This window comes from Vipera ursinii, assembly GCF_947247035.1.
Source record: "Vipera ursinii genome assembly, chromosome: 2".
In the NCBI taxonomy this organism is placed as follows: domain Eukaryota; kingdom Metazoa; phylum Chordata; class Lepidosauria; order Squamata; family Viperidae; genus Vipera; species Vipera ursinii.
This window is the reverse complement of record NC_139513.1, coordinates 32,300,985-32,327,775: the sequence shown is the minus strand read 5'-3', so window position 1 is coordinate 32,327,775 and position 26,791 is coordinate 32,300,985. Positions and strand designations below refer to the sequence as shown.

The 26,791-nt window shown below is 40.6% G+C and overlaps 1 protein-coding gene across 6 annotated transcripts in view; it reads left to right on the top strand.

Moving 5' to 3' along the window:
- Positions 1-15,814, top strand: part of CADPS (calcium dependent secretion activator) — a gene marked incomplete at both ends in the record, with an annotated part of 451,723 nt that extends 435,909 nt beyond the window's left edge. For all 6 annotated transcript variants that reach the window (XM_083355958.1, XM_083355955.1, XM_083355956.1 and 3 more), the window contains 2 exons: positions 10,886-10,990; positions 15,635-15,814. In XM_083355958.1, coding sequence (XP_083212084.1) covers positions 10,886-10,990; positions 15,635-15,814 — 285 coding nt within the window. The remainder of the gene's footprint in view (positions 1-10,885; positions 10,991-15,634) is intronic.
- Between the last annotated feature and the right edge of the window lie 10,977 nt (positions 15,815-26,791).

The following is a 26,791-nucleotide window of genomic DNA, read 5'->3' as shown; positions in this document are numbered from 1 at the left end:
ACCTTTTTTTTTTTTTTTGAGCATCTATGCCCAAGAATCTCAGTGGTAGAAATACATAAGATCAGCCGATCTCAAGATCTTAATGTGAAATCCTGATGGATATCTGCCATTTTCATATTTATTTCTGCAACCGCTGAGAGCCTAATAGATGGATTGGGGAAAAGCATACGTCATCCATGTACCTGAGATTTATATTTCACCGATCTGTCAAAACTGGGAGCTGTTCTATAACATCCCAGGAAGCCGTCCATTCATGAAGAAATGTCCCCTCTGTTCCTTTCCTTTTAGACTCAGCAGGATGCCAGGTTCTTTCATTCCACTGAATGCCTTACCTTCAAAACACCTTAAATTTAAAAGTCCCCCTTTCAGCCTTTCAAAAGAGATTCTGCAGCCTGGACCAGAGAGAAGGGTTAGGGTGAGGCCATCTCATCCCTGCAATTTCCCAGGGCAGAGAATCTACCTCGGTGATGCTTAATAGGTTTGAACAGCCTGGATTCATTCTGGTTGGAAAGCCCAGAACTGAACTCAAGGGTCGCGGGTGTGAGTTACTATGGTTATGGAGCAGTATAACTCTCATGGGCGTTAGAGCACATCATAATGGGCAAACGGCAGTGGTTAAAGCGAGCAGGTAGGATTACTATGTTCTTTTGTCAGAAGTCTATAATGTCTTCTGGTCCGTTTTAAAGGCTCCTGGCTTCCCCCAAATCCACCCAAGCAGCCACCTGCTGAGTAATTTTGTATGTTTAATCTCTCACCCTTCCCTACAAGCTTTTGGCTAATTTGAGGCAAATGGGTATTTTTTTTCCCCAACGCTGAGTAGGGTAGCAGAGAATCCATGACCTAGAAAAACTCCATTCCGAGGCAGGGAGAAGAGAAAGAAAAATATTCTTTCAGCCAACTTTGTAAGACCTTTGTGAATGGCAGAAAATAGGTCTGACTAAACTGCATTGGGGTTTTTGCTTAATGGTTTGTGAGCAAGGAGTCTGATTCTCTCTCTCTCTCTCTCTCTCTCTCTCTCTCTCTCTCTCTCTCTCTCTCTCTCTCTCCCAACATCTTATACACATACATACATGCACACACATTTATTTTAACTTCCCCCCATAAAACTTGTCACTTCAGATTGCCATCAGCCACCACAACAATAATCATTTCATGCTTATTGCTAATTGCAAGCACAGCTGAGGCCCAGCGGGGGATTCCTTGCACAGTCCCAGGCCTTTATACCAGCCTCAATCTGTTGTATGGCACTTGTTCACACACACACACACACACACTACCAGCAAAGGCAGAAAGAGGCAGAGTCACAGGTTTCTTGTAATCCTTCTGCTACCCTGCTGACAATTCAGCCCCATAAGCATTCCAGGTTTTGTCTGCTTCTTTACAAAAGCTGGAGTGACCTTAAGCCTCTAATGTGTGAGCGGGCCCGCTTCTGTCTACCCCACCATCAGCACCAGAGAAAGAATACAGCTCCTTCAGGTGCATTAAGGAGCCAGGCTGCATCTGGCTTATGAGATTCTGTTTGCAGAACCCCTGGAGGGAGCTCTGGCTTCCTGTAGCATGTAAAAATGTGAGTGTGAACTCAAGGTTCATAGCAAGGAACAGGAGGTCAGGCTTCCATTCAAATCTATGAAAAAGAAACCGGAGTTTGCAGATGTTCTGGTGGATGTGTAATGACACCACCTCCCTCGGAGTGCAGGAACCCAGCACAGCTTTTCAAAAAAAAATGTGCCGCCCTGCCATCAGTGGGTGTCACTTTGCAGATTTATTCATATCATTTTTTTCCCTTGTAAATTCGGAGGCACATTTAGGACTTCAATAAGACCGCAGGTCGGTGAGAGTGACGTTCCATAACTCAAACGATCTGGGCTGCGATAAAAGCGGCGATGATCACGCATCATTGGCGTACTTTTTAAACCAACCTTTGGGATGGTTTAAAGTCATTTGTTGGTGATTTTCCTGGATTACAAATCTTGCCCTTCCATTCCCAGAGATGGAATGACTGTCTCACACAGCTCATTCTGAGTGTCGTGAGAGGGAAGCAACTTGATTCTTATTTAATGTACTGTTTTTGTACTTGGATTACCCAGAGAGCTGCTTATGAGATTTTCTGCCTCATACACCAAACTGCCTTACATAATCTGCCATTGGGATAGGGGCTAGATTAATGCAGCTTTAACTCTGGCAATAAAATGTCTCCACATGGCTCTAGCTATTATCTGCAATTGTCTTTGCCTACATACGAATAGACTAGTATTAGCTTCTTTCATACCACAGAGGTCTATAGCAATCTCACAGTGATGGGAAATGGTGGGAGGGATGTTAGTAAGTTTCCAAGCAGTCTCTGTAGCTGTGGCTTTATTGGTGATTTCTGGGTTCATTTTTGCTTTATCAATGCAACCAACCTGGGATTTGAAACCTTTATTATCTAGTTCAGGATATAACAGATATTCTGTTTAATTATGAACAAGCATCTTAAGCTAATCTTCGGTATGGCTTTTCTGGTCTCTGTCATCTACAACACACGCAGTGAACCTGGATGGATGGATAGGTGGACAGGTAGACAGATCAACAGACAGACAGAGACAATTCTGCATCCTTGAGTTACTTTGATGGATGGTTTGCTGTTATTGTTGTTTTTAACTGTTGATCTGCCCAAACTTTTCAAAGGGCCTTGAATGTATCAATTGATATGCAGGATTGTCCCAAAGCCATTTTTCAAAGCGTGATAGCAACTACTGTAATATCAGCTAGGAGTCTAGACATTACAAAAGCTACTTTTACCAACAGAAAAAAGGCAATTGCCCTTGAATGTCATCATGACTCCATAAGGTAGAGAAGTGAGGACCAGACAAGCAGCTGCAAACACTGGGACCCAGGAAAGGAATAGATAGTTTTATTCCTTTGAACTTTCAGTTTATAAACAATTAAATCCAAGATCACATGAAGTATTAGTACCACTTTATAAAACCCTAGTAAGGCCACACCTGGAATACTGCAGCCAATTTTGGTCACCATATCACAAAAAAGATGTCAAGAGTTTGGAAACAATTCAGAGAAGAGCAACTAAGATGATCAAAGGCCTGGAGACTAAAACATATGAAGAACGGCTATGGGACTTGGGTTTGGCTAGTCTAAAGAAAAGAACTAGGGGAGACATGATAGCAGGGTTCCAGTATTGACAGTGAGGATAATCAACCAATGAAACCACTTGCCTTAAGAAATCGTGGGCGTTCCATCACTGGAGGTTCTTAAGAAGAGACTAGACATTCGCCTGTCTGAGATGGTATAGGTTTCCTGCTTGAGCAGGGGGCTGGACTAGAAGACCTCCAATGTCCCTTCCAGCTCTATTCTATGCTATTCTCTGGTGTCCCATGAAAGTGATGAGATATCATGGCAGAAGTAGTTTACTGGTAGTCCTCAACTTATGACCACAACTGAGCCCAAAATTTCCATTGCTAACTAAGACATTGCCCCGTACACCACCCTGAGTCCTTCGGGAGAAGGGCGGTATAAAAATTTAATAAATAATAAATAATAATAAAATAATAAGACAGCTGTTAAGGGAATTTTGCCCAATTTTGCAACCTTTCTTGCTACGATTGTTAGGTGAATCACTGTAGTTATGAAGTTAGCAGCATGTGAATCTGGCTTCCCCATTGACTTTGCTTGTCAGAAGGTCGCAAAAGCCGATTACATGACCTCAGGACACCGCAACTGTCATAAATATGAGTCAGTGCCATGCATCCAAATTTTGATCACATGGCCATGGGGAGGCTGCAACGATCGTAAGTGTGAAAAACGGTCATGTTACTTTTTTCCAGTGCTGCTGTAATTTTGAATAGTCACTAAGGGAACTGTTGTAAAGCAAGAACTGCCTGTATAGCCTTTTCTTGCTCTATCAAGCATGCCTGAAAATTTAGTCAGTCCTTTCCCTTTACATAAACCAGCTCATTTTCTTCCCACTTGGTCAGGGGTAGGCAACCTCGGCTCCTTTATGACTCATGGACTTCAACTCCCAGAAGTCCATGAGTCATAAAAGAGCCGAAGTTGCCTACCCCTGCATCCTGATTGAAGGACCAATTCAATTCTCCACCAGAGAAGGGAGCTGTTTCAAGAGTTGAGGTGTTCTACCAGCCAGAGTAAGGAAGTCCAGCAGCAGTTCTTTTGGCTTTTGCATATTCCCAACTCTCCCCTTGAGTTCCCTTTGTTCTTCCTTTCCTTCCCTCCTCAACAGCCCTCTTCTCTCAGTCTTTTATCTCATCAAGCGTTAAGTTGGGGGGGAAAATACATTTCCTGTTGATGTAACTTACTCTCAAGGAAGAGAAGGTGTTCCCTTCACCTCACCGAATAGTAAAAAAAAAAAAGGAGTCTAAGAAGACAGACCTTAATCTCAGAATACAGTCACATTGTGCTAAATGTGCTGAATTTGCCAGCTGAATGTAGATTAAACAGAAGAGCCTCTTTCATCCTGTCTACACTTCATAGAAAGTTCTGATTGGCTGATTTTCTGCATAAGCAAACAGAGAGAGCCAACAGGAGTTTGCCAGAAGAGTTCAACAAGAGGATGAGAAGGGAAAGATCAGAGAAACCATGTGTTGTGAAAGAGTGCATGCTAAGCTGTGATGCTAAGCTGGGGAAACCATATATTGAATGGCTGCTGGTTGCAAGATCTGTATCCTGCTGGTTGCATGGTGCTTGTGATTGAGAGACTGCTTCCTTTCGAGTAAGCAGAGTCTGAAAGAGGAATATAAGACACCAAGTTCCAGCAAATGGACCTCACTAAGCAACTGAATTGAAAGCAGTAATCAGGAATGGAATAATAGAATAGAATAGAATAGAATAGAATAGAATAGAATAGAATAGAATAGAATAGAATAGAATAGAATAGAATAGAATAGAATAGAATAGAATAGAATAGAATAGAATAGAATTATTGTCACTGTGTAACTCACAACAAAATTAAGTGCTGTCCACAGTGCACACTACACACAAGTAAAAACCACAGATAAGAACATACATTATATATACACATCCTTCACACTCTATTCACCATTGTGCTGCCCCTAATATTGCACTTACTAGATGAGTTTAAAACGTAGTCTGCGACAAATTTTCAGTTAATTCTTTGTCCTGGGCAACCATAAGAACTTGAGGAGGGAACAAAAAGAAATAGGAATTTTAAGTCTGTGGCCGGTAGTGCTTGTGACATGTTTGCCTTCCTATCTGAAAATAATCTAGCATACATTTCCAGCAGATTAAAGTTCACAGCAGTCCTTGAAGAAGTGAAAGCATTGGACTAATACCTGGCTATATTTTGGGCAATGACAAAAGAAAGGAAATATCAGTTCAAAGACAGGCTGTGGAACCAAAATGGGGCAAGCAACTCTTCATAAGGAAGACAGAGGAGGAAATCAGTGGATGAAAATAACAAGAGACATAAATTCAGTTTTTGCACTCTTCAGTCAATTGATTGGTGGGGGCACAGATTGTGTTTTTCCTACCTTTTCTTAGCTTTCCAAGTTTGGCAGGAGTGAACACAATTATAACGCCAGCTTCAAACCACTTTGAAGGATCAGGTAGTACCAAGAATGTGTAAAATCTGAAAGGCCTGTCACTATATTTAAAGCTTCAGTGCTGTTGTTGATAGAAACAACTCCCACTGCTAAGAATAAGGAATGAGTTCAGATAAAGTAGAGTTCTTTTTTACATTATCACAAGGGAAGGCAGAACAGCTTTTAAAAATGAAAACAACAAAAGTTATGAGTTTTGAAAGCTGCTCAGAATTTCATCCATGAGATAAGTTGAAAAAGTCATATACCTTTGTGTATTATTAATGGAAAGAAAAGTGTGTGACATTCTGTTAAAGTTCATGTTGGTTGAGAATTATGGGAGCTAAAATCCAATGGGAAACCTCCAATGAGGAAAAAGCTGTTCTAAGGGAACTAATCACTCAGGGTAAAACTAGAATATTTTTGGTATAATTATATTGGGGATCCATGAGCATCCATAGCGACATTGTTAATTAGTTAGAAATGGTAAATAAGTGAATTATTCTGAGAACTGGGGAAATGTCATTTATAGAAAGAATGTTATCCATTCTTTATTCTTTTATATATACACAACTCAAAATGGTGAACATACCATAACTCTGTGAGACAGGTTGGGCTGAGAGAAAGTTACTGGCTCCAAAGCCACCCAGCTGGCTTCCTACCTAAGGCTGAACTAGAACTCCCAATCTCCCAATTTCTAACCTGGTGCCTTAACCATCCAACCAAACTTACGAGTCTTATCAAACTTTATCAAAATTATAAGTACTGTCATAATATATGGGCATATGGAAAGAAGGCACCTCTGAAATGGTTACAAAAGCATAACTTGTATAGTTTCAGTTTTAGACCCCTTCATTCCAAGAATTCTCCCAAATAAATAGCATAAGAAATCCGTGGTTCAGATTGCTTTGTGCCGTTCCTGCCTGAGATGTAAGGTAATAGAACAGCTAAGATATGGAACCAGGCCTGGAGAAATCTATATTTAAATCCAATTGCCATAGAAATTCACTGAGGGGCTTTAGGTCAATTATTCTTTTTTAACCCTACCTTCATCAGTTTTTAACCCTACCTTCATGGGTGTAAAATGTAGGCATATTCCCCTTATAAACTGCCCTGAGCTCTTGGAGAAATGCATGCAGGAGTTTTCAGGATCCAGAATATGGCAATAATCTGTCCACATTGTCCTTGAAGCAAACTGAATACCAGTATAGGTGTGATATTAGCTGTGTAAAATCAAAGGTGAAAGGTGTTGCCTGGATAATGCTTTGGATCCAAGTTTAGTGCTAATTAATGTCACTGGAATATGGAAGGAAAAGTACAGTAAAAATAATATTGGCCTTCACTGCCACTTCTTTCTATAAACTTAGGGCAGCAGACATACAGTATCTTAACTGCTGCTGTGTTTCTTCTCAGACAAAAGCTGATGGACAATACCATCTCCTTTAAGCAATATATTATTTTTCATACAGTACATTCATATAAGCTTCCATGAAATAAACTGGCTTTTATCCTTTTCATGTGTTTACACTGATATATCACTGGGCCATTTGAAATGTGCATTCTGAAGAAGAAATGGCTCTGAAGGCATGTTCTCCTTTGATTGACAATTCCCTTTTTTTGTTCTAACTTTTATTGTTTTATCAATTCTTAAAATACAAAAAAAATAGGAAATTAAGAAAAGAAAAAAAGAAAGGGGGAAAGAAAATACGATGTACAAGGAAAGAAAGAAAAGCGTTGACTTCTGACCCTTTTTAAGTGTAAGATAACAACATTACAACCTCATTTTTTTTTTACTTTTGCACATTAGTATGTAACTAGCCATTTCTACAACAACAAATCTATCTAATTGGCAAAACCAAAGTCAAAGTTTCATTTTTTTTCATCACAAGCACAAAATCCAGAAGTGATATCTAAATTAAAAAAAAGTAAATATATTCTCCTCTTTGAATACAACAGCCAATTAAACCATTACTGCTTTGTCTTCCTTGTTGTTGAAATAATATATATTTCTGTTTGCACTTAATAATCTTTATAAACTATCACCAATTATATTAACAAAATTCCCTGTTTTCTTTCAGATTAGCAATAAAAGGATGACCATTAAAATCTGTAGAAATTTTATTAAGGGATAATTTTCTATCTTGGCAGAAAAATTGAAACCGCCTTGGTCATAAGGCTCCAAATTTAACCTCTTTAAAATTAAGAGGAGGCAAAGTATCCAAAGGGAAATTGTCCTGTGGTTGGATGTATTTTGTTAATAAAGATAATTCACCCAAAATTGATAGTCTTTGCAAACAAATGCCAAGAACGTGCATGAAGATATTTTCCTGAATTCTGTAAGAGCTACTCTCTGTTAAGGATGGTGACCTTGATAATTGACATTAATAGCACTCAGCAACTAGCTTTTCCACTGTTAAGTGGAGTATAATAGTGCATTCCGTATTCAACTTTTGTCATTAAAGCTACAATACTACATGCACTTCACTCAGATCTATGCAATAGAACTTATTTCCATATAAAAACATTTAGGCTTGCATTGCCAGCTACACATTTTAATTTAACATATTTTCAGCGCAACTTATTTCTTTTTACATTATTCTGAAGTCCCACTGTGTCCACTGGAGCTGAGTTAAATCTGTGTAGGATTGCAGCCTTAATTGCTTTATTTCATGAATACATTCACTTTGACAGAGAACAATTGTTTTCACAAAAAAGTGTCAGGTAGTGGGAGTAAGATAAATACTACTAATATTGTTGTTTAAGGGAGAGACATATTTGGGGGGGGGAAGAGTAGCACATAGATCTGAACTTATTTAAAATAAATGCTAACAGCAAACAGAGTTGTCACCAAATTCCTGAAAATCTAACCCTAAATTGCAACCCATTAGCTGTCACTGAGATTGAAAAAGTGATGGGGTTACATGGGTGGAAAAGAACAAGTAGCGTGTATTAAACAAGCAATCCCTCATTACCCTGGGATGCAAAGCTGGAGTGATAAATATTTATGAGGTAGCTTCTGTCCAAAAGCCTGAAGATAAAAGGAGTGTTTTATTTGTGATGGTCAAAAAAAAGGCAGAGCTGAGTAATTTAGAGTAAGTTACAGAGTGAAAAACTTACCCTCTTGAATTGGTGTGCAAGACAAAGAAGAAAAGTGGGGGGAATTGCCTCACAACGTAAGCTGTCACACCCCTCCTCCTCTGCCCCAGGGATCTCATGGAGAATTTGGCACCCCTCCATCCATAAAGAAAACCCTAACTCTACTTCCCCATCAGACCTGCCTCAACATTCATCCATGCACCCAGAGGCTTCAACTGGTGTAAAATGCAGCCGCGCGGGTGCTTATGGGAGTATCTCGATACTCCCATGTTACACCACTCCTGCGTGAGCTGCATTGGCTTCCAGTTGCCCTCCGGGTGTGATTCAAGGTGCTGGTAATTACCTTTAAAGCCCTACATGGCTTAGGCCCCGGGTACTTCCGAGACCACCTGCTGCCAATGTCAACCTCCCATCGCCCAGTTCGCTCCCACAGAGTCGGCCTCCTCAGGGTGCCGTCGGCCAGGCAATGCCAGCTGGCGACCCCCAGGGGGAGAGCCTTCTCTGTGGGTACGCCGACCCTCTGGAATGAACTGCCTCCGGAGCTGCGGTTGGCCCCTGACCTTCGATCCTTCCGCCACGACCTGAAGACATGGTTGTTCCAACAAGCGGGCCTGGACTGATCATGGTTTTTTAAATTTGGTTTTTATTGGCTTAAATTGTCCTTTATTTCTTTATTTATTGTTTAACTCTTTTTTAATTTTTGTATTCTATGTTTTTTGTTTTTTTTTATTGTTGTGAGCCGCCCTGAGTCCTTAGGGAGAAGGGCGGCATATAAATTTTAATAATAATAATAATAATAATAATAATAATAATAATAATAATAATAATAATAATGATGATGATGATGATGATGATGATGATGATGATGATGATGATGATGCCAGGGAAGATATTTCCATTCACAGCTCCATTAATATAGAGAACTACTTCAAGCCCATTATTCAGTATTGATTTAAGGTTGCTTTCCTATCTTCAACAGATGACTTGCTATATGAAGTAGGGAAGGTGAAGCTTTTCCCAGGGTGCAGATGCCCTGCCAGAAAATATGTTGGGAATACCTCAATAAAAAGTTACTTGAATTGAAATGGCTACTATGTATTTCCCTGACTTCCTTTAAAAGTATAGTCTTAGTAATGCCAAGCTCACATATGCCAAAGATTTGGAGTTTGAAATAATAATATAAGAGAGAAGGATAAAGCAGTAGATAGAGAAGTTAAGTTCTTCCCTTGCATGCTCTTTTTATGCCTGCTTTTCTAGCACGGTTAACTAGATATGAACACCGGAAGTGTTGAGTAGTACAAGCTCTTCCCTTCCGCTGCCTACAGCTGCTCTTCTCCAAATTACGTCATTAGAGACCTAGTTCCCTCATCCAGAGATGCCATCAAGAATCTGATTTGACTCTGGGCTGGGGGGAAAAAACAGTAATATTAGCAGGGATAGAGAGCACATTAATTCGAAATACATGGTATTTGAGGTTTATGAGACCCTTGATTTTTATTACATCTTTATTTTCACTGCAATTTTAAAAGGTTAGGGCAGTATGGACTTGGAGAGCTGAAATAGTTTCTGTGGTTCCTCTTCTTTTTCTGATCAACATTTGGATATTGTTGCTTCCACCTCTTCAAGTGTTATTTATGGCTGCATGAATCGTAGGAGCAGATATTCTGGTTGGAAAAGTTGGCAAGGGCAACTTAAAATGTGGATGTGTGCTTCCACTAGTGACTTTCTGCCCAGCCCACTTGGCCATCTCAAAGGTGGTACAACCAAAAGGGAAACTAATAGATGGAAATCAGCTATGATTAGTGTTTATAACCCACTTCTACTCTTTAAATGTTTGGGAGCAACAACCACAGTAAATGCAGATGCAGCCAGTCTAAAGAAGGTATTAAACATCCATGCCTCTCCATTCATCTGAAGCATGTCAATTTTAAACAGCAAAGTTATTTTAAAAAAATACCATGTAAGGCAAAGGCACAAAGAGTATTTGGGAATGTATTTTAAGCAGGGGAAAAAAATCAAACCCTAATTCCAGATTGGATGGATACTGAAACCTATTGGGCCATATGCTGAGTATTCTTAAACATCAATGATCCAAATGTTTCTTTTGTCTTTAAGTGTGCACTCTAATTTTGGGTCTGAATGTTTACAGTGAAAAGATCAAACCTAATAAAATGTGTTTATAAATATATATGATTCATATTGTTTGACATGTCCTCGGAGAGCTCTCGCTTGTTTTGCAGCAATGGTACACCAGCTCCATGAACATCGTTTGCACTTGGCTAACAGACCGCATGGACCTTCAGCTTCACATCTATCAACTAAAAACCCTTATTAGAATAGTAAAGGTAAGCTTGCCTAATGTAGTTGTGTTACTTGGAAATAGATTCTGCTCTCAGTCAGAAAGGAAATGCCAATTAAATCAAAGCATGAGGCCCATTTGTAGATATGGACCTTACTCTCCATCTGTCATATTGATCAAAGTGAAAATGATATTGACAAAATATTCATTCAAGAGAGTGAAGATGGAGGAAACATAGCAGGCAATTGTAGCAATTTGTCCATGCGTCAGCATCATTTATTCTTCATGTTCTGTACAACTCTGAAATCAGTCACACTGGGATATTTTTAATACTAGGTTTGGGACCTTGGGGGTCTTGTAGTCCAACCCCCTGCCCAAGGCAGGAGTCCTGATTACCCAGAATGATAATATTTCTCACACTAGCATTATTCTATTTCAGTGATGGCTAACCTTTTGAGCTTGGCAGGTCAAAAATTTGTCAAAAGACTAATTTGACTCTGCTGGCATCTCTCTCTCTCTCTCTCTCTCTCACACACACACACACACACACACACACACACAGAGAGAGAGAGAGAGAGAGAGAGAGAGAGAGAGAGAGAGAGAGAGAGAGAGAGAACACACAAGAAACAATTCTCTATCTACCCTCTCCTCCCACTTAGGACATTTTGAACAGTGGCATTTGGCAACAGTGCTGAGGCTCACATGAAGTAGAGGTCAAGGCCCTGACTCAGTCCTAGCAACCCCACTGCCACTTAAAAAGACTGGCTGTTGCCATTCCCCAAAGCACATGAGCCTTAGGGAATGCTGGGATTGCACCAGGATCTTCCACTCACTGCTAACCTTCAAGTGGTGTTCTCTTTCTGTTGACAGGGCCCTGCAGCCTACCGAACACTGCTCTGGGTCACGCAAGGCCTTCACCCTTGAAATGGCTTCCAAAAATGCTCTTTGGCAGCCTCTGCAACCTCCAAAACCTGCATGAAAGCCCCCTTCTCATATGATTTTTGTCACTTCAGAGACAAGGGCATACCTCATTCTTGCACAGTCTCCAAAAAATTCAGTGGGAACAAGGCGTGCTTTCAAGAATAGTTGTTGGGTGCTGGTGAACGCTGACATAAATCCTGCCATGTCACCCAAAGCCTCATGGTGGGTCAGCTTTGGCACACGTATCATAGGTTCGTCATCACTGCTCTAGTTCCTTCCATTTGATCAAATGAAACAGGAGCCAACCTAGACAGATGGTACTGAAAGGCAGGGAACCATATGAGGATGAACGATTACCGTGAGTCTCTGCGCAAAGTGCTGGATAAACTTCTCTAGCAGAGCTAGAAGTATCTCTTAATCTGCCCCCTTCTATATGTAGAAAGGGAGCAAAAGATACTACCCAAAATTGTTGGGTAGCAATCTTCATTACTGATTTTCACTTTCAGGAACTTGGAAGATCCTTAAAAACACATACCATATCAGAACAGCACACATAATTAAAATAATTTCTCTTACAATAGATGCTGACAACATTTAAAAATGGGTTACAAACAAAACAAGAAGATCTCCTTAATATAGCTCTGTGTGTGTGTGTGTGTGTGTGTGTGTGTGTGTGTGTGTGTGTGTATGCGTACATGCGCATGTGTGCGTGCACGGGTGCGTGTATGTGTTGGATAGATGGATGGATGATAATTATTTCAGTGTGAAATCTCAGTGGCTTACATCACATAATAAGATCTCAGGAGGAGGTAAATACATATTTGATCATTTTTGGTTCCATGTGATATATTTTGCAGAAAAGGAAAATTATATACTTTAGAAAAGAAGTCATGAATAAATTACTAACATGGTTTTTAATTTTCAAAATAAAAGCAATAGGTATTAGCACATTATTATTATGTGTTAGCTTGGGAACACTGAAAAACACGGGAAGTGTCTTTTGTACTATTAGACTACATAATAGCCTCTTTTTAAAAAAAAAATAACAGTTTCTCTAGTCATAAGAGACATGCAAAACACATTGTTAAACAGTATGTTAATTTAACTAATACCTGTATTTTTATGATGCCACTGAATTCTGTGAAACCATCAAAACCAAAAAACTTCACAAACCTAGACAAAATTTTAATAAACAAATGGCTTTGACACCTAAGACAGTTCACAACCCCATTTATTCTCATAATACTCAAGGGAGGGTCATTGCTCCCCCCCACAACTCAGAGGCAGCCACAATTTTATCAGAGTGGTGAAATATGCATCACAACATCATGAAGCAAATTTTGCTCCTTACCTACTTGATATTGCGACACAAGTATGAAAGGGACACAGTTGTCATGATTTCATAGCACACCTTCCTCTGCCTTTTGCCCTTCCCTGCAGCTATCCCTGCCATATCTGTGACATTTTTATACAAATGTTTGCTGCTGTAGACCTCCCTTTGTTTGGTTCACTTCCAGTTTTGGGGTGTGACATGGGAACAGCCTTCCCCGTTCCCATATGCGTTTCCGCAATTTTTACTCCATAATTATTATTCTGAAATTTTCTGTGCTCTGTCATAAAATACAATCTTCTAAAAAACCTTGTTCAGTCCTCCAGTTGCTTTTCCCCCATTATGAAAACTATTTTCAGAAAAACCTAGGCAATAAGAAGTTAGACTAATTGTTATAATGCTGGTTTAAGATACTGTCACAGGTCCCACTCTTTCAGAAGGAAGACTGTATTCTGTAGAACAGAGGTCCCCAACCTTTGGGGCACCAAGGACCGGTTCCATGTAGAGAGGTTTTTCCGCGGACTGGAGGGTGCATGGTTTTGTGTGCTGCCTGCCTCCCACAGATGGGGCTTTGCGTGTTTGTGTGGATTGGTTACTGGCATTCCACAGCCCGGTACTGATCCCCAGACCAGGGGTTGGGGACCCCTGCTGTAGAATACAAACTCCAGATTATTATTATTATTATTATTATTATTATTATTATTATTATTATTATTATTATTATTAATTTTATTTATATACCACCCTTCTCCCGAAGGACTCAGGGCGGTGAACAGGGCAAATATATAAAAAATACAAAAATACAAAAGTTAAAAGGAATTAAACATTTGCCCAACTAAAAACAGTGAATACAAATATTAAAATAACAATAAAAAACCCCACCCATCCCCCATCAGGCCAGGCCGGATTGTTCAAATAAGAATGTCTTTAGATCTCGACGGAAGGAGCGAAGGTCGGGTGCCATCCGGAGCTCAACCGGTAACCGATTCCATAGCTCCGGGGCACCCACAGAGAAGGACCTCCCCCTGGGGGCCACCAATCAACATTCTCTGATCGGTGGCACCCTGAGGAGGCCCTCTCTGTGGCAACGCACAGGGCGGAGGGAAGTTGATGCCAGATAACTGTCAAAATCAAAGATGCATGAAAAGAAAAGGCTCAACATCCTTCTTTAAGATTTACCTCATGGAAGGAAGTCAGATACATTGAACAACAGCACCCATATGACCTCCTATTTCAGGGGTGTCAAACTGCTGGCCCACAGGCCAGATGCATTATAGTGAAACTGCGCCCACCCTATTGCCAGCAATAGCAAAAAAAAGTCATCATACGTCACAACATGTCACGTGACATTCCAAATTTGACACCCCTGTCCTATTTCATCAATCACAATGGCTTCCAACCTGATCCAGTTAAGAGCATGCATGCATGAGAACAGACCTCTGCTAGTTCAGCTTTACCAGTCCAAATAATTCTTCTCAAAATGGGTACAGATACAATCAATCTGTGATCTCTTGTAGCAAATGAAGCTTTGTGCATATAGCTTTAATCAGATTATCAGCCAAAGCCTAATTTTTATTTCATTTTGTAAGAGCAGACTATGTTTAAAATATAAATGCCTAAAAAGAAAAAATAGAACATGCAGAAAAGAAAAAAAATCAAAGAAAAATAGGAAAGAAAAATAAGAATATAGTAAAGAAAAAGATTGTGTGTGGGTGTATGTAATGACTTCCATCTTCATCACAAGTATCAACCATTTTAGTAACTTATCACCTTCTCTTAAAATATAACAAATGACTTCTTCTTCCCATATCCCATCTCTTATCTATAAACAAATCCCTAAAGCCTTATTGCTTTAGTCCTGATCAGCCAAAATCTATACCAACATATCTACTTTAAATTTGATCAAATAAACCAACTTTATATTCCTTCCTTATACTTTTGACAATGTTGATCTTTAGCCGCTTCAAATAATTTCCTGTAATTTGATTTCTTTTCATTTTTTCTTCGTCCCATTTCACAAAAGTCTTCAAAGGTTTAACAAGCTTATTATCTGTATCTCAATAACACATCATTGAACAAGAGCACCATTTGGTTCCTTAATTTAATATTAAGGATGTAATATTAACAGTAATATAGTGTACAGTATACATCAGTTTAAAACTAAGAAACCAAACCTCTCTCTCTCTCTCTCGGTCTCAATGTGTATTCGTAATTAGACATCCAGCACTATCAAATCCTTTTACTTCAACTTCTCTATTTCTGCAGAAATAGGTCGAGAAATACTGGGGAATAAATACTATAAGATAGCATCTGTTCCTATTAAAACCAAAAGTGCTTGAAATGTATTTGGAAGCATGAGATCTAATTCCTGCTATAGCTGGGTTGGTTTGGTTTGGATGTTTGGTCATGTTTTTCACACCACCAACTTCTTCATCCTAGAAAACATACAGAGATTTCCGATTGCAAGGAGTTCTGGATTCTACCTTGAATAGTAAAACCTATGACACAGTCCGAAACCGGCTGACAGTAGAAGAAGCCACAGCTTCAGTAAGTGAAGGTGGAGGACTCCAAGGGATCACCATGAAAGACAGCGATGAAGAAGATGAAGAGGATGATTAGATCTCCAAATTTAGAGTCCCCCCAACCTGGATGTAGCCTGGAAACCAGTGCATGTAATCTAGTCGGTTATTCAATTAGCCACATTAGGAAATTTTCTGTCTACTCTCAACGCCCATGGAAAGTCTACCAATACAACTCCCATTTTAGCTGTGTGGTCCTTAAGACTTAGCATCTCTGTTTCGATTCATTGAGTTTCCTGATTTCATATCTCTATGTTTATAAGCAATATGGAGCACCATTGTTTAAAACAGTTAATGGAAAAATAAATCTGCATAGAAAACATACTACTAGGTGTGTCCCTATGATAATTAAAGTATAAATGATGCTTCATTAATGTACGTATATACATGGATGGTAAATTGTTGTGAAGACAAGTGAAAGAAGTACTTTCATATGTTTGTTTCTCTTCTATGGGTGCCAACTGCTTCGAAACAGAGTAAGGCTACTACAAGACACCTATTTTGTACATTTGGGGGAGAAGGAATATAAACCAGAAGCTGGGATTATTCCTGTTTATTTGTACCCGAGCAATTTTCTTCCAAAGTATACAGCTAACTTTGTAGAAGTGGCTGACCACTGGAATCTTAGTCATCCATCTACAGAATGGGCTGACCTTGGGCTGACCTTGATCACGTTGTCCTCCTTATGATTCTGAGCAGTTGCTTTATGTCAGCGTCTTGCCCCTCTCAATGTTACATTTTGTTCAGAGTTCCAATAACTGTGTTTGTAAAAAGGACTTTAATTACAACCGTAGACTATACAGATGTGTTTATAATAATGAGGATGCTATAATAACAATAATGATAACGAATGACCATTTCTTTTCGTAGACTGTATCCATCATTTTAACCTCCTTTTGTTTTCATAATGGTTTTTATATCTTGTCATGTACATTGTATTTGGATCAGTAACGTGCATGTCCTTGCGTTTTCCCCCCAAATCCTTTCCAGGAGCTTTAGTTTTTTGTGTAATATAGTGGATTCATCTTGCTTTTTTGCCTTATACAAGCCGACAGTTGTAAAAGTGTGGGGACTGTGGCTTTTCAATAAATAACTGTTCAGATGTCCTGCTAATAAAACACTGGAGTCTTTTTATGTCTGCCTTAGAAAGAAGAAGAAAAAAAACATAAACAAACAAATAAAAAGATTAGTCAATTTAACAAGAATCCATGTAAGAGCTCTTCTAGAATAAAGGAATTTTCTTTTCACCTGGGTGTTTTTTTTTAAAAAAAAAAATAGTTTGTGAATTGAGGAGCTCCTTTTCCACCTGGAAAATTTACCAACGGGAGGCAACGTATGCTGTGAATGAGGCAGAACAATTACACAGGAAGCCTTTCACTAAGCATGAAACAGGTTAAAAGACCAGCCAAAAAGTGTTCAGCTGCGGTTGTAGAGTACAAGTAGTCCTCCACTTGCAACCACAATTGACCCCAAAATTTCTGTTGCTAAGTGAGACAGTTGTTAATTGAGTTTTGTCCCATTTTACGACCACTCTTGCCATAGTTGTTAAGTGAATCACTGCACTTGTTAAAGTAGCAGCAGAGTTCTTAAGTAAATCTCCTTTCCCCATTGACTTTGCTTGTCAGAAGGTGACAAAAAGTCTTCACGTGGTTCTGGGATATTGCAACCATCACAAATACATAACAGTTGCCAAACCATCCAAATTTTCATCCCGTGACCATGGGGGGATGCTGTGATGGACATTAAATGTGAAAAACGGCCATCAGTCACTCTTGTTAATCCCATCATTATATGGCTGCCTACCTTGTAGAAGACAACTCTGGGCAGCTCACCACAATAGTAAAATCAAAAATAATACAAACAAGAAAAACAGAAATAACAAGAAAACCATGACATTCAATGCAACAATCTAGTTCATGCACTTTCCTATGAAGCTCAGTTCCTGTGGACTTACTGGGTATGTTCAAATGATTTTCTTGGCAACAAAATGGAAGTGGTTTGCCAGTGCCTTGTTGCACAGTGTTTTCCTTTTTTACTTCCCAGTCCAACCTGAAGCCTGATAGCCTCCCATCCAAGCAGCAGTGACCTCTGTCCCTGTTCTGTATCAGCCTGCTACCGGCCCTGCAGAAAAGGCAGGGACAACCCCTTTACAAACGGCAAGAGGCTAGAATTAAGCCTGCCAAATTTATTAACATAAAACAGAGCAAAACAAGACACCAACCATGAAACAGGAGCTATGAAACAGGAACTATTCAAGCGGTTGCCTTCAGCAAACCAGCCCTCCCACGCATTCCCCTTTTATACAGTTCAGGGCGTGGCTTCTCTCTGCCTCCTTCCGAGGTGCCCCATTGCCTTCCTCTGTTTACTCCTGATTGACTGCCTCCTGCGTCGGGCGTCCTTGAACAGGGCCAGCTGTGGGTCATCTTCATCCACGCTGTCAGGCTCACACAGCTGGGTCTGCGTCGTGACCAGGTGGGAGGGGCCTGGATGAGGGCTCTCATCAGCAAGCTCTTCAACACCCCCCTCCTCCTCTGAGTCGTCTGACCCAACTGCCGAACCCACAGGCTGACCCTGAATCACAACAGTCCCTGCTTAGCTTTCTAAGGCATCTTTGGTGGTGTCGTTCAGGTGGGAAAGCAAAAAGATGACATCAGCACCCGATAGAAACATGGACACCTCATGGGATATATAACCTGTTGTCTCAATCTGGAAATAATCATCAAGATGCTCATCTTTTTGATCTTGCCTGTAGCCCTAGACATCACAGTACTCTTCCATCTGAATAGTAGAAGCCAAGAACTGCCTGGGTATACATGGGGGAGAGGGGGGCTGCGGAAGTGGGTGGGATGGTGCCACAAGTGGGTGCTAGGCAGTGGTGGGATTCAGCCAGTTCACACCACTTCGGCAGAACCGATAGCTAATTTTTTGTTGTCCAGGCCCAGAAAGAACTTCCAGAAGCGGCATCCACACAGAGAACCAGTTGTTCACACATTTGAATCCCACCACTGATGCTAGGGGGTGTGGATGAGTCAGGATGGTGCTACAGACTGCAGTAGGGTGAAGATAAAGGGCTCTTTGGGAGAAAACCTACTGGTTTCTCCATTGATTTTGCTTGTGGGAAGTTGCAACAGCTATCAAAATGTCAACTTTGCAATCATGTCATTGGGGAGACACTGCAACAGAACTTTGCAGACTGATTGTAAGTCCATTTTTTCCAGTGCTGTGGTAAGTTTTAACTGGTATAAGCTAATGCACTTGTAATTGTCATGCAATCCAAGCCACGCTTAACTAACTTACTAATAAACATATCATCTAGTTCTGTTCTTTTTCATAATCAATTAATTATCTCTACAGGTATTGTGGTCCCACAATCTATTAGGGAAATTTTCCAATCCAAAAATTAGGTAAGGTTAATTCAGCAATTCCATACTGACTTCTAGTAATTATTGCATTGCCTTCAAAATCATGCCAATCTTTTTTTTTTAATGATTTGCTCTAGAATCTTCCCAAGTACCAATGTCAGATTTACAGTCTTCAGTTTACTGGATCTTCTGGCTTCCCTTTCGAAGACAGAGACATTTCCTCTCTTCCCATCCTATGACACTTCATCTCCAGACTTCTCAAAGTTAATTCATAGGATTCAGTCAGACTTTGGTGTCTTGAGATGCCATTAACCTCAAAGTCAATCCGGTATTTCAATTTTGTCCCTTTATCTTGTTTGGTGGAACACAACTCTTGATGGACGAGGCTAAAGCAAAACAGAAATACTGTTTGCTGACTTTTCATTGTTACCTGTTAGCATTTGGGAACTATAATTGAACAGCTCACAGACTGATTTTTTTTTAAAACATTTTAAAAAGCCCTTTTCATTTTTCCTAGTTTCCTTCACTAATCAGAGCTCATTCTTGCTTTAATTTTCCTAATATCCTCATTATTGTTATAGCTTATGTTTACTTTGCATTTGGCCCCAATGGGGTGAGCTCCCATTACTTGCCCCAGCTGCTGCCCACCTAGCAGTTCGAAAGTATGCAGATGTAAGTAGATAAATAAGGTAACAGCATTCACTGTGCTTCAATGTATAGTCATGCTGGCCACATGACCACGGACATATCTTCAAACAATGATGGCTCCCGGCTAAGAAACAGAGGTCAGCAGTGCCACCTAGAACTGGACACAACTGAACGGGGGAATCTTTACCTTTAATCTCGGAGTCCTAGTGGACAATCACTAAAATATGAGCCAGTGGTGTGCTGCAGCTGCCAAAAAAGCCAACACAGTGCTAGGCTGCATTAACAGAGGAATAGAATCAAGATCACGTGAAGTATTAATACCACTTTACAATGCCTTGGTAAGGCCACACTTGGAATACTGCATCCAGTTTTGGGCACCACGATGTAAAAAAGTTGTTGAGACTCTAGAAAGAGCACAGAGAAGAGCAACAAGATGATTGGGGAACTGAAGACTAAAACATATAAGGAACAGCTGCTGGAATTGGGTATGTCTAGTTTAATGAAGAGAAGGACGAGGGGGGACATGAAAGCAGTGTTCCAATATCTCAGGGGCTGCCACAAAGAAGAGGGACTCAAGCTATTCTCCAAAGCACCCAAAGGCAGGACAAGAAGCAACGGATGGAAACTAACCAAGGAGAGAAGCAACCTAGAACTAAGGAGAAAGTTCCTGACAGTTAGAACAATTAATCAGTGGAACAACCTGCCACCAGAAGCTGTGAATGCTCCAACACTGGAAGTTTTTAAGAAGAAACTGGACAGCCATTTATCTGAAATGGTATAGGGCAGACAAGTCAAATACAAGGCCCGGGGGCCGGATCCAGCCCACGAAGTGGTTTCATGTGGCCCGCAAAGCCATCCTGGAAACAGTGAGGGAACGGCACCCACTACCTTGGCCCTGGGCCAGAGACCCTCCTTCTGCCAGAGACCCTCAGATCTGTCCCACTCCTACCCAGGCCCCCATAGGCACCCTTGATGCGAACGATGTAGAGCTGGCCATGCCCACTCAGTAGGCCATATGCATTCTAGCCATGCCCACCCAGTAGGCCACGCCCACCCAGGCCATACCCACCTGGCCCCTTGAGGGCAACCGCAATGCTGATGCAGCCCTCAATGAAATTGAGTTTAACACCCCTGGTATAGGGTTTCCTGCCTGAGCAGGGTGTTGGACTAGACGACCTCCAAGGTCCCTTCCAACTTTTTATTATTATTATTATTATTATTATTATTATTATTATTATTGTTGTTGTTGTTGTTGTTGTTGTTGTTGTTGTTGTTGTTGTTGTTGTTGTTGTATTGCTTTGGTAAGCTTCTTTTGTTCCTTATTGGAACTGGAATCCTCACTGGGTAGGTTCCCTCAGTGCATTATCTTTCCTGCTGGGGAAGTTCATCATGGACAAATGGAATGCAGTAATGTTCCCCACCCACCCGCCCACCCACCCACCCAAACAGGTCACCTGAAGGTGATCCTGCTTCAGCTAGTTCATCCAGCTTGTGGTTTCCCCGTTGGGGTGGATTTACTGGATAAAGCATTCCAAGGAAGGTGAAGCCGAGGGACCCAGAGGACTGCTTTTATTCTCACCTCTGGAAAAGGGAATGTTCACTTAACAGAGTTAAAGGAAGATTTAACCGAGTGATGTTATTAAATCTCACTCTCTAGCCAAGGCAAATATGGCCTTGCACCCATACCAGCAATCAGACCCAGCTCTGCCCCTCCTCACTCCTATCCAAAGCATTCAGAACCAGAACTGGAAGAGAATCAGAGAATCAGAAGAAATCAAAACTTAAAAGACCTAATCTGGTTTTCTTTTCCTCTGCTGTTCCCTTGCATTGCAACAGAACCTGGTGCCATACAATTCACCTTAAATATTTATTTTCAAGTTGATACAAGTGTTGGGTTATTTTTTAAAAAAAAACATTTAAAACATAATTTTAAGTTGAAATCCAGACCCAACCCTTTGGCTTGAAGAATTGGCTCTGCCAGTTGGCCTGGCGCCCCAACAAAAGATGGCTATTGGATTAGGAACGATCCCACACACACACCCCTCTCCCTGTGTTCACTTCATGTTTCCTTCCACCCTGTCCTTTAGCAGCATCTATTGTTGTTATTTATTGTTTCATTATTTTAATCTATGCTAGTTTCAATGTTTGTCAGATGCTCAGAGTCATCTCTGATGAGATGGATGGCACATAAATTTAAACACCTAGGGTTAAGATTTTGATAACTAAAACAAATTAGCAAACTTACGATCCCTATTCTTCCAAAGCCCATTAGAGGCTTTGGGTTCCCTCCTCTGCAATGGGAGAGAGAAACCCATTGTCAAAGGGAAATGTTCAACCTCCTCTACTGCTCTGAATAATTATGAAACATCTGGCACAATTCTTTTCCAAAGCCAGAGCACATGAGCCCTAGAAAGTAGGGAAAGGAATTATGTGGGAAAGGAGCAGTTTGACGCTTAATGATCCAGGAATGGCAACATGTTCACAGGTTTTCTGAGTCCTACATATGCCTCAAATTACTGCTTGATCAGGCCAGGAATTGGCAGAGATCTCTGCTCTCTTCTCGTGTAATTAAAAATAAATTTAAAATGTCCCTGTGAAGATACGGTCCACTGATCATCTTCCATACCATTGCATCCGAGATCTGGTAGTGCTAGTATAAGAGCTGTAGGAGTTGAGTTTTGTTTTGCTTTGCTTTGCTTTTTCTAAAATTAGAGAAAGTTACAGGCTGCTTCCCATGTATTCTGGGAGTATAGCGTGAAAAGATTCTGGGCGCTGCTCCTGCAAATATGCCAGATACCCTCAATCCTTTTAATTGTCAGGGCTCTGATTGATTAATTGATTGATTCCATTTTTTAACCAACTACAGTCAACAGACTCTTAGTAAGGTACTATTATATCACTTATAAGATTTCTGTGGTGGAATCACGCATCCAAATAATTACAAAAAAATGTCAACCCATTAAAACAAAAATCATTTAAAAAACCCAGTCAGTAAGCAATAAAAAAAATAAAGAATCAAAGGCCCTCTTAAACAGAAGCAAAGGCCCTCTTAAACAGTTCCATTTTTCATAATTTCCTTAAACCTACTAAGGAAAGGGCAGCATTAATTAGTTTGCATTAACTGGCATGGGTTAATGGGCTGATTGGATGCTAAGAGACTAGGAGTCAACTAAACATTAATAGACATTACATACCAGTGATTTTCCTTAAGCATGGCTGGCATTTAGTAGATTTCATGCCCAGTGTTGAATTGGAAATCAGTCATCAAATGTAGTGGCTATAAGAAATGCAATTTTTCAGACCCTTGAACCATTGCTGGCTTTAAAATAGTAGTGCAATATTTTCAGCATGACAATAGGATATAGTCAAACTCTGAAAAGCAAAAGAGTTCTCAGATGCAATTCCCACAAATCAGGGAACAGGACAAGAGTGTCCACAAGGTATGATTTTAAAAAGTCAAGGTGGGAGCCACAATAGTCTGATCAAAGTTCCACCCATTTTTTTATATATTTATATATTTTTATATATTTGTCACACCTGGCAGTGTGAAGCGCTACTTGAAGCAGATTTTATATATATATATATCTCAAAAAATAAAGGGAACAGAAAATTATTATTATTATTATTATTATTATTATTATTATTATTATTATTATTATTATTATTATTATTATTTAATTTTTATACTGCCCTTCTCCCGAAGGACTCAGGGCGGTGTACAGGGCAATACAATAAAATACAATATATAAAAATTAAAAGAAATATTAAATACAATCGCCCAATACAATAGATTAATACAAAATGTTAAAATACCCCTAAACCCATCAGACCAGGCCGGCTTGTTCAAATTTAATTTAATTTAATTTAATAATTTAATTTGTATACCGCCCTTCTCCCAAAGGACTCAGGGCGGTGAACAGGGCAATACACAATAAAAATAGAATACAAAAATTAAAAAGCCATTAAACTATTATGCCCATAAAATTAATACATATTAAAATTAAAACTATTTATAAAAACCCAACCCCATCCCGTCAGACCAGGCCAGCTTGTTCGAAAAAGAAAGTTTTGAGATCGCGCTGGAAGGAGCGAAGGTCGGGGGCCATCCGGAGCTCAACCGGTAAGCAGTTCCAAAGATCTGGCACGCCCACAGAGAACGCTCTCCCCCTGGGGGTCACCAATTGGCATTCTTTGATCCGTGGCACCCTGAGGAGGCCCTCTCTGTGGGAGCGCACTGGACGGAGGGAAGTTGACGCCGGCCGCAGGTGTTGCCATAGGTAATCCGGACCCATGCCATGAAGGGCTTTGTAAGTCATCACTAACACCTTGAACCTCACCCGGAGAGCAACCGGTAGCCAATGCAGCTCGCGGAGCAAAGGTGTAACATGGGAGTATCGGGAAACTCCCAAGACAACTCGCGCGGCTGCATTCTGCACCAGTTGGAGTCTCCAGGTGGACCTCAAGGGCAGCCCCATGTAGAGAGCATTACAGTAGTCTAGACGAGAGGTCACGAGCGCATGAGTGACTGTGCGCAAGGCACAGTCGGAAGGAACGAAGGTCGGGAGCCGTCTGGAGCTCCACCGGTAAACGGTTCCAAAGGTCTGGCGTGCTCACAGAGAACGCCCTCCCCCTGGGGGCCGCCAGTCGACACTCTTTGACTGACAGCACCCTAAGGAGGCCCTCTCTGTGGGAGCGCACTGGACGAAGGGAAGTTGATGCCGGCAGCAGATGCTCCCGTAAGTAACCCGGACCCATGCCATTTAGGGCATAAGACATAAGACATAAGACATCCTACTATTAAATACAGTACATTGTGTTGTTTAAGTGTTCCCTTTATTATATATATATATATGTTTAAGTATTTGTCAAGGTTTTTTGAATCTCAGATAAAGGGTATGACTAACTGATGAGAACATAAATAGTTCGAAATGATCATCTTAGCCTCCCAAATTCTTTATTAGCAATTTGGATAATTTGCACATATATATATATATATATATATATATATATATATATATATATATATATATATATATATATATATATATATATATATATATATATATATATATATATATATATATATATATATATATACGGTATATATATATATATACGGTGTATGTATATATATATATATATATATATATATATATATAATATATATATATATATATATATATATATATATATATATATATATATATATATATATATATGTTTTCTGAGGTTTTCGCGGGTGCCTGTATGTGGATCCTTGGTTTTTCGGGTTTTTCCCCCGCGTAGAACTAAAGGTGTAGGCGCAACGTTTCGATGGAATCCCATCCGTCATCATCAGGCTTTAGCTTCCTTCGTCTTCAGAAGAAGGAAGCTAAAGCCTGATGATGACGGATGGGATTCCGTCGAAACGTTGCGCCTACACCTTTAGTTCTACGCGGGGAAAAACCCGAAAAACCAAGGATCCATATATATATATATATATATATATATATATATATATATATATATATATATATATATATATATATATAAAATATATATCCACTTGCCCATCTAACATTGTTCTGGCTGCCCATAGCTCTTGAGATAGACTGTGGGAAGAAAGCAGAGGAGGTGTAAAGAAGCAGCACAGCATAGATGTAACAACAATATCAAAGAGACCTAAATTAATTCACTATCAATTTATTCTTCAGAGGTTTCAAGATTGTATTTTAGCATTAAGCTAGCATTAAACAGACTTTTCTGAAATCTGTGTGGTCCTGGCTTCTTTGTTATCTCTGTGGGACTTGACGCTTCTTAACCTTCTCCATCAATTTCTATCTGCTCGTTTCATCAGGAGACACCCAACAACAGCCAGCCCTATCATTAGACTCGACCCCTGGGAGGAGCCTAATGATGCAACCCACACCTGGCTCATCACAAGACCTGTCACAAGACCCTCACCTGATGTGACTTCCCCATCACAAGACCTACTGACCACACCAAGCCCTTATAAATAGAAGAACACTGACACTGACGTCCCCTAAACTCCATTGAAAATTTACCTAGCCTGGTAAGGAAATGTTCGAAAACCAGCCCACAAGCTCAGAGAATGAACTTCCACCCTCATCCTTCACCCAAGCTACAGATATTTGCCACCATCGCAAGGCAACCTGATCTTTAGGTTCAACTGCTGTCTGCTGCTGTTCACCCTGTTGACCCATGACTGTTTGCTAGGTTTGCCACCAACCATATTGTGAAGTTCGCAGATGATACAACAGTAGTGGGCCTTATTCATGATGACAAGTTGGAAGCTTAGCGCAAGGAGTTTGAGGGGTTGGTGAACTGATGTAAAGAAAACAGCCTAGTTTTAAATACCGGAAAAATCAAAGAGATCATTGTTGATTTCAGAAAAGGCAGCCACAGCCACACTTCTCTGTGCATTAATTATTCACCTGTGGAGATGGTTACCAGCATCAAATTCCTGGGTGTGCAGCTAACGAGAAGGCTGGCTTGGTCACTCAACAGTGAAAAACTGGTGAAGCGGGCACAGCAGCGCCTGCATTTTCTGCGTCGCATGAGAAAAGCAAATTTTCCTTCCCCTGTCCTGACCACTTTCTACAGGGGAACGATCGAGAGCATCCTGTCATAGAGAATCACAGTCTGGTTTGGAAGCATCACTGCTTCAGACAGGAAGGCGGTTGTTGTGATTCAGGGTCAGCCTGTGGGTTCGGCAGTTGGGTCAGATGACTCAGATGAGGGGGAGGAGGGGGGTGTTGAAGAACTTGCTGATGATGGCTTTGAGGCTCCGCAGAGCCCCCAGCCAGGCCCCTCCCACCTGGTGGAGACCCAGCTGTGTGAGCCTGACAGCGTGGATGAAGATGACCCACAGCTGGCCCTGTTCAAGGACGCCCGACGCAGGAGGCAGTCAAGTAGGAGTAAACAGAGGAAGGCAATGGGGCTTCTCGGAAGGAGGGAGAGAGAAGCCACGCCCTGAACTCTTTATAAAGGACTTGTGTGGAGAGGGC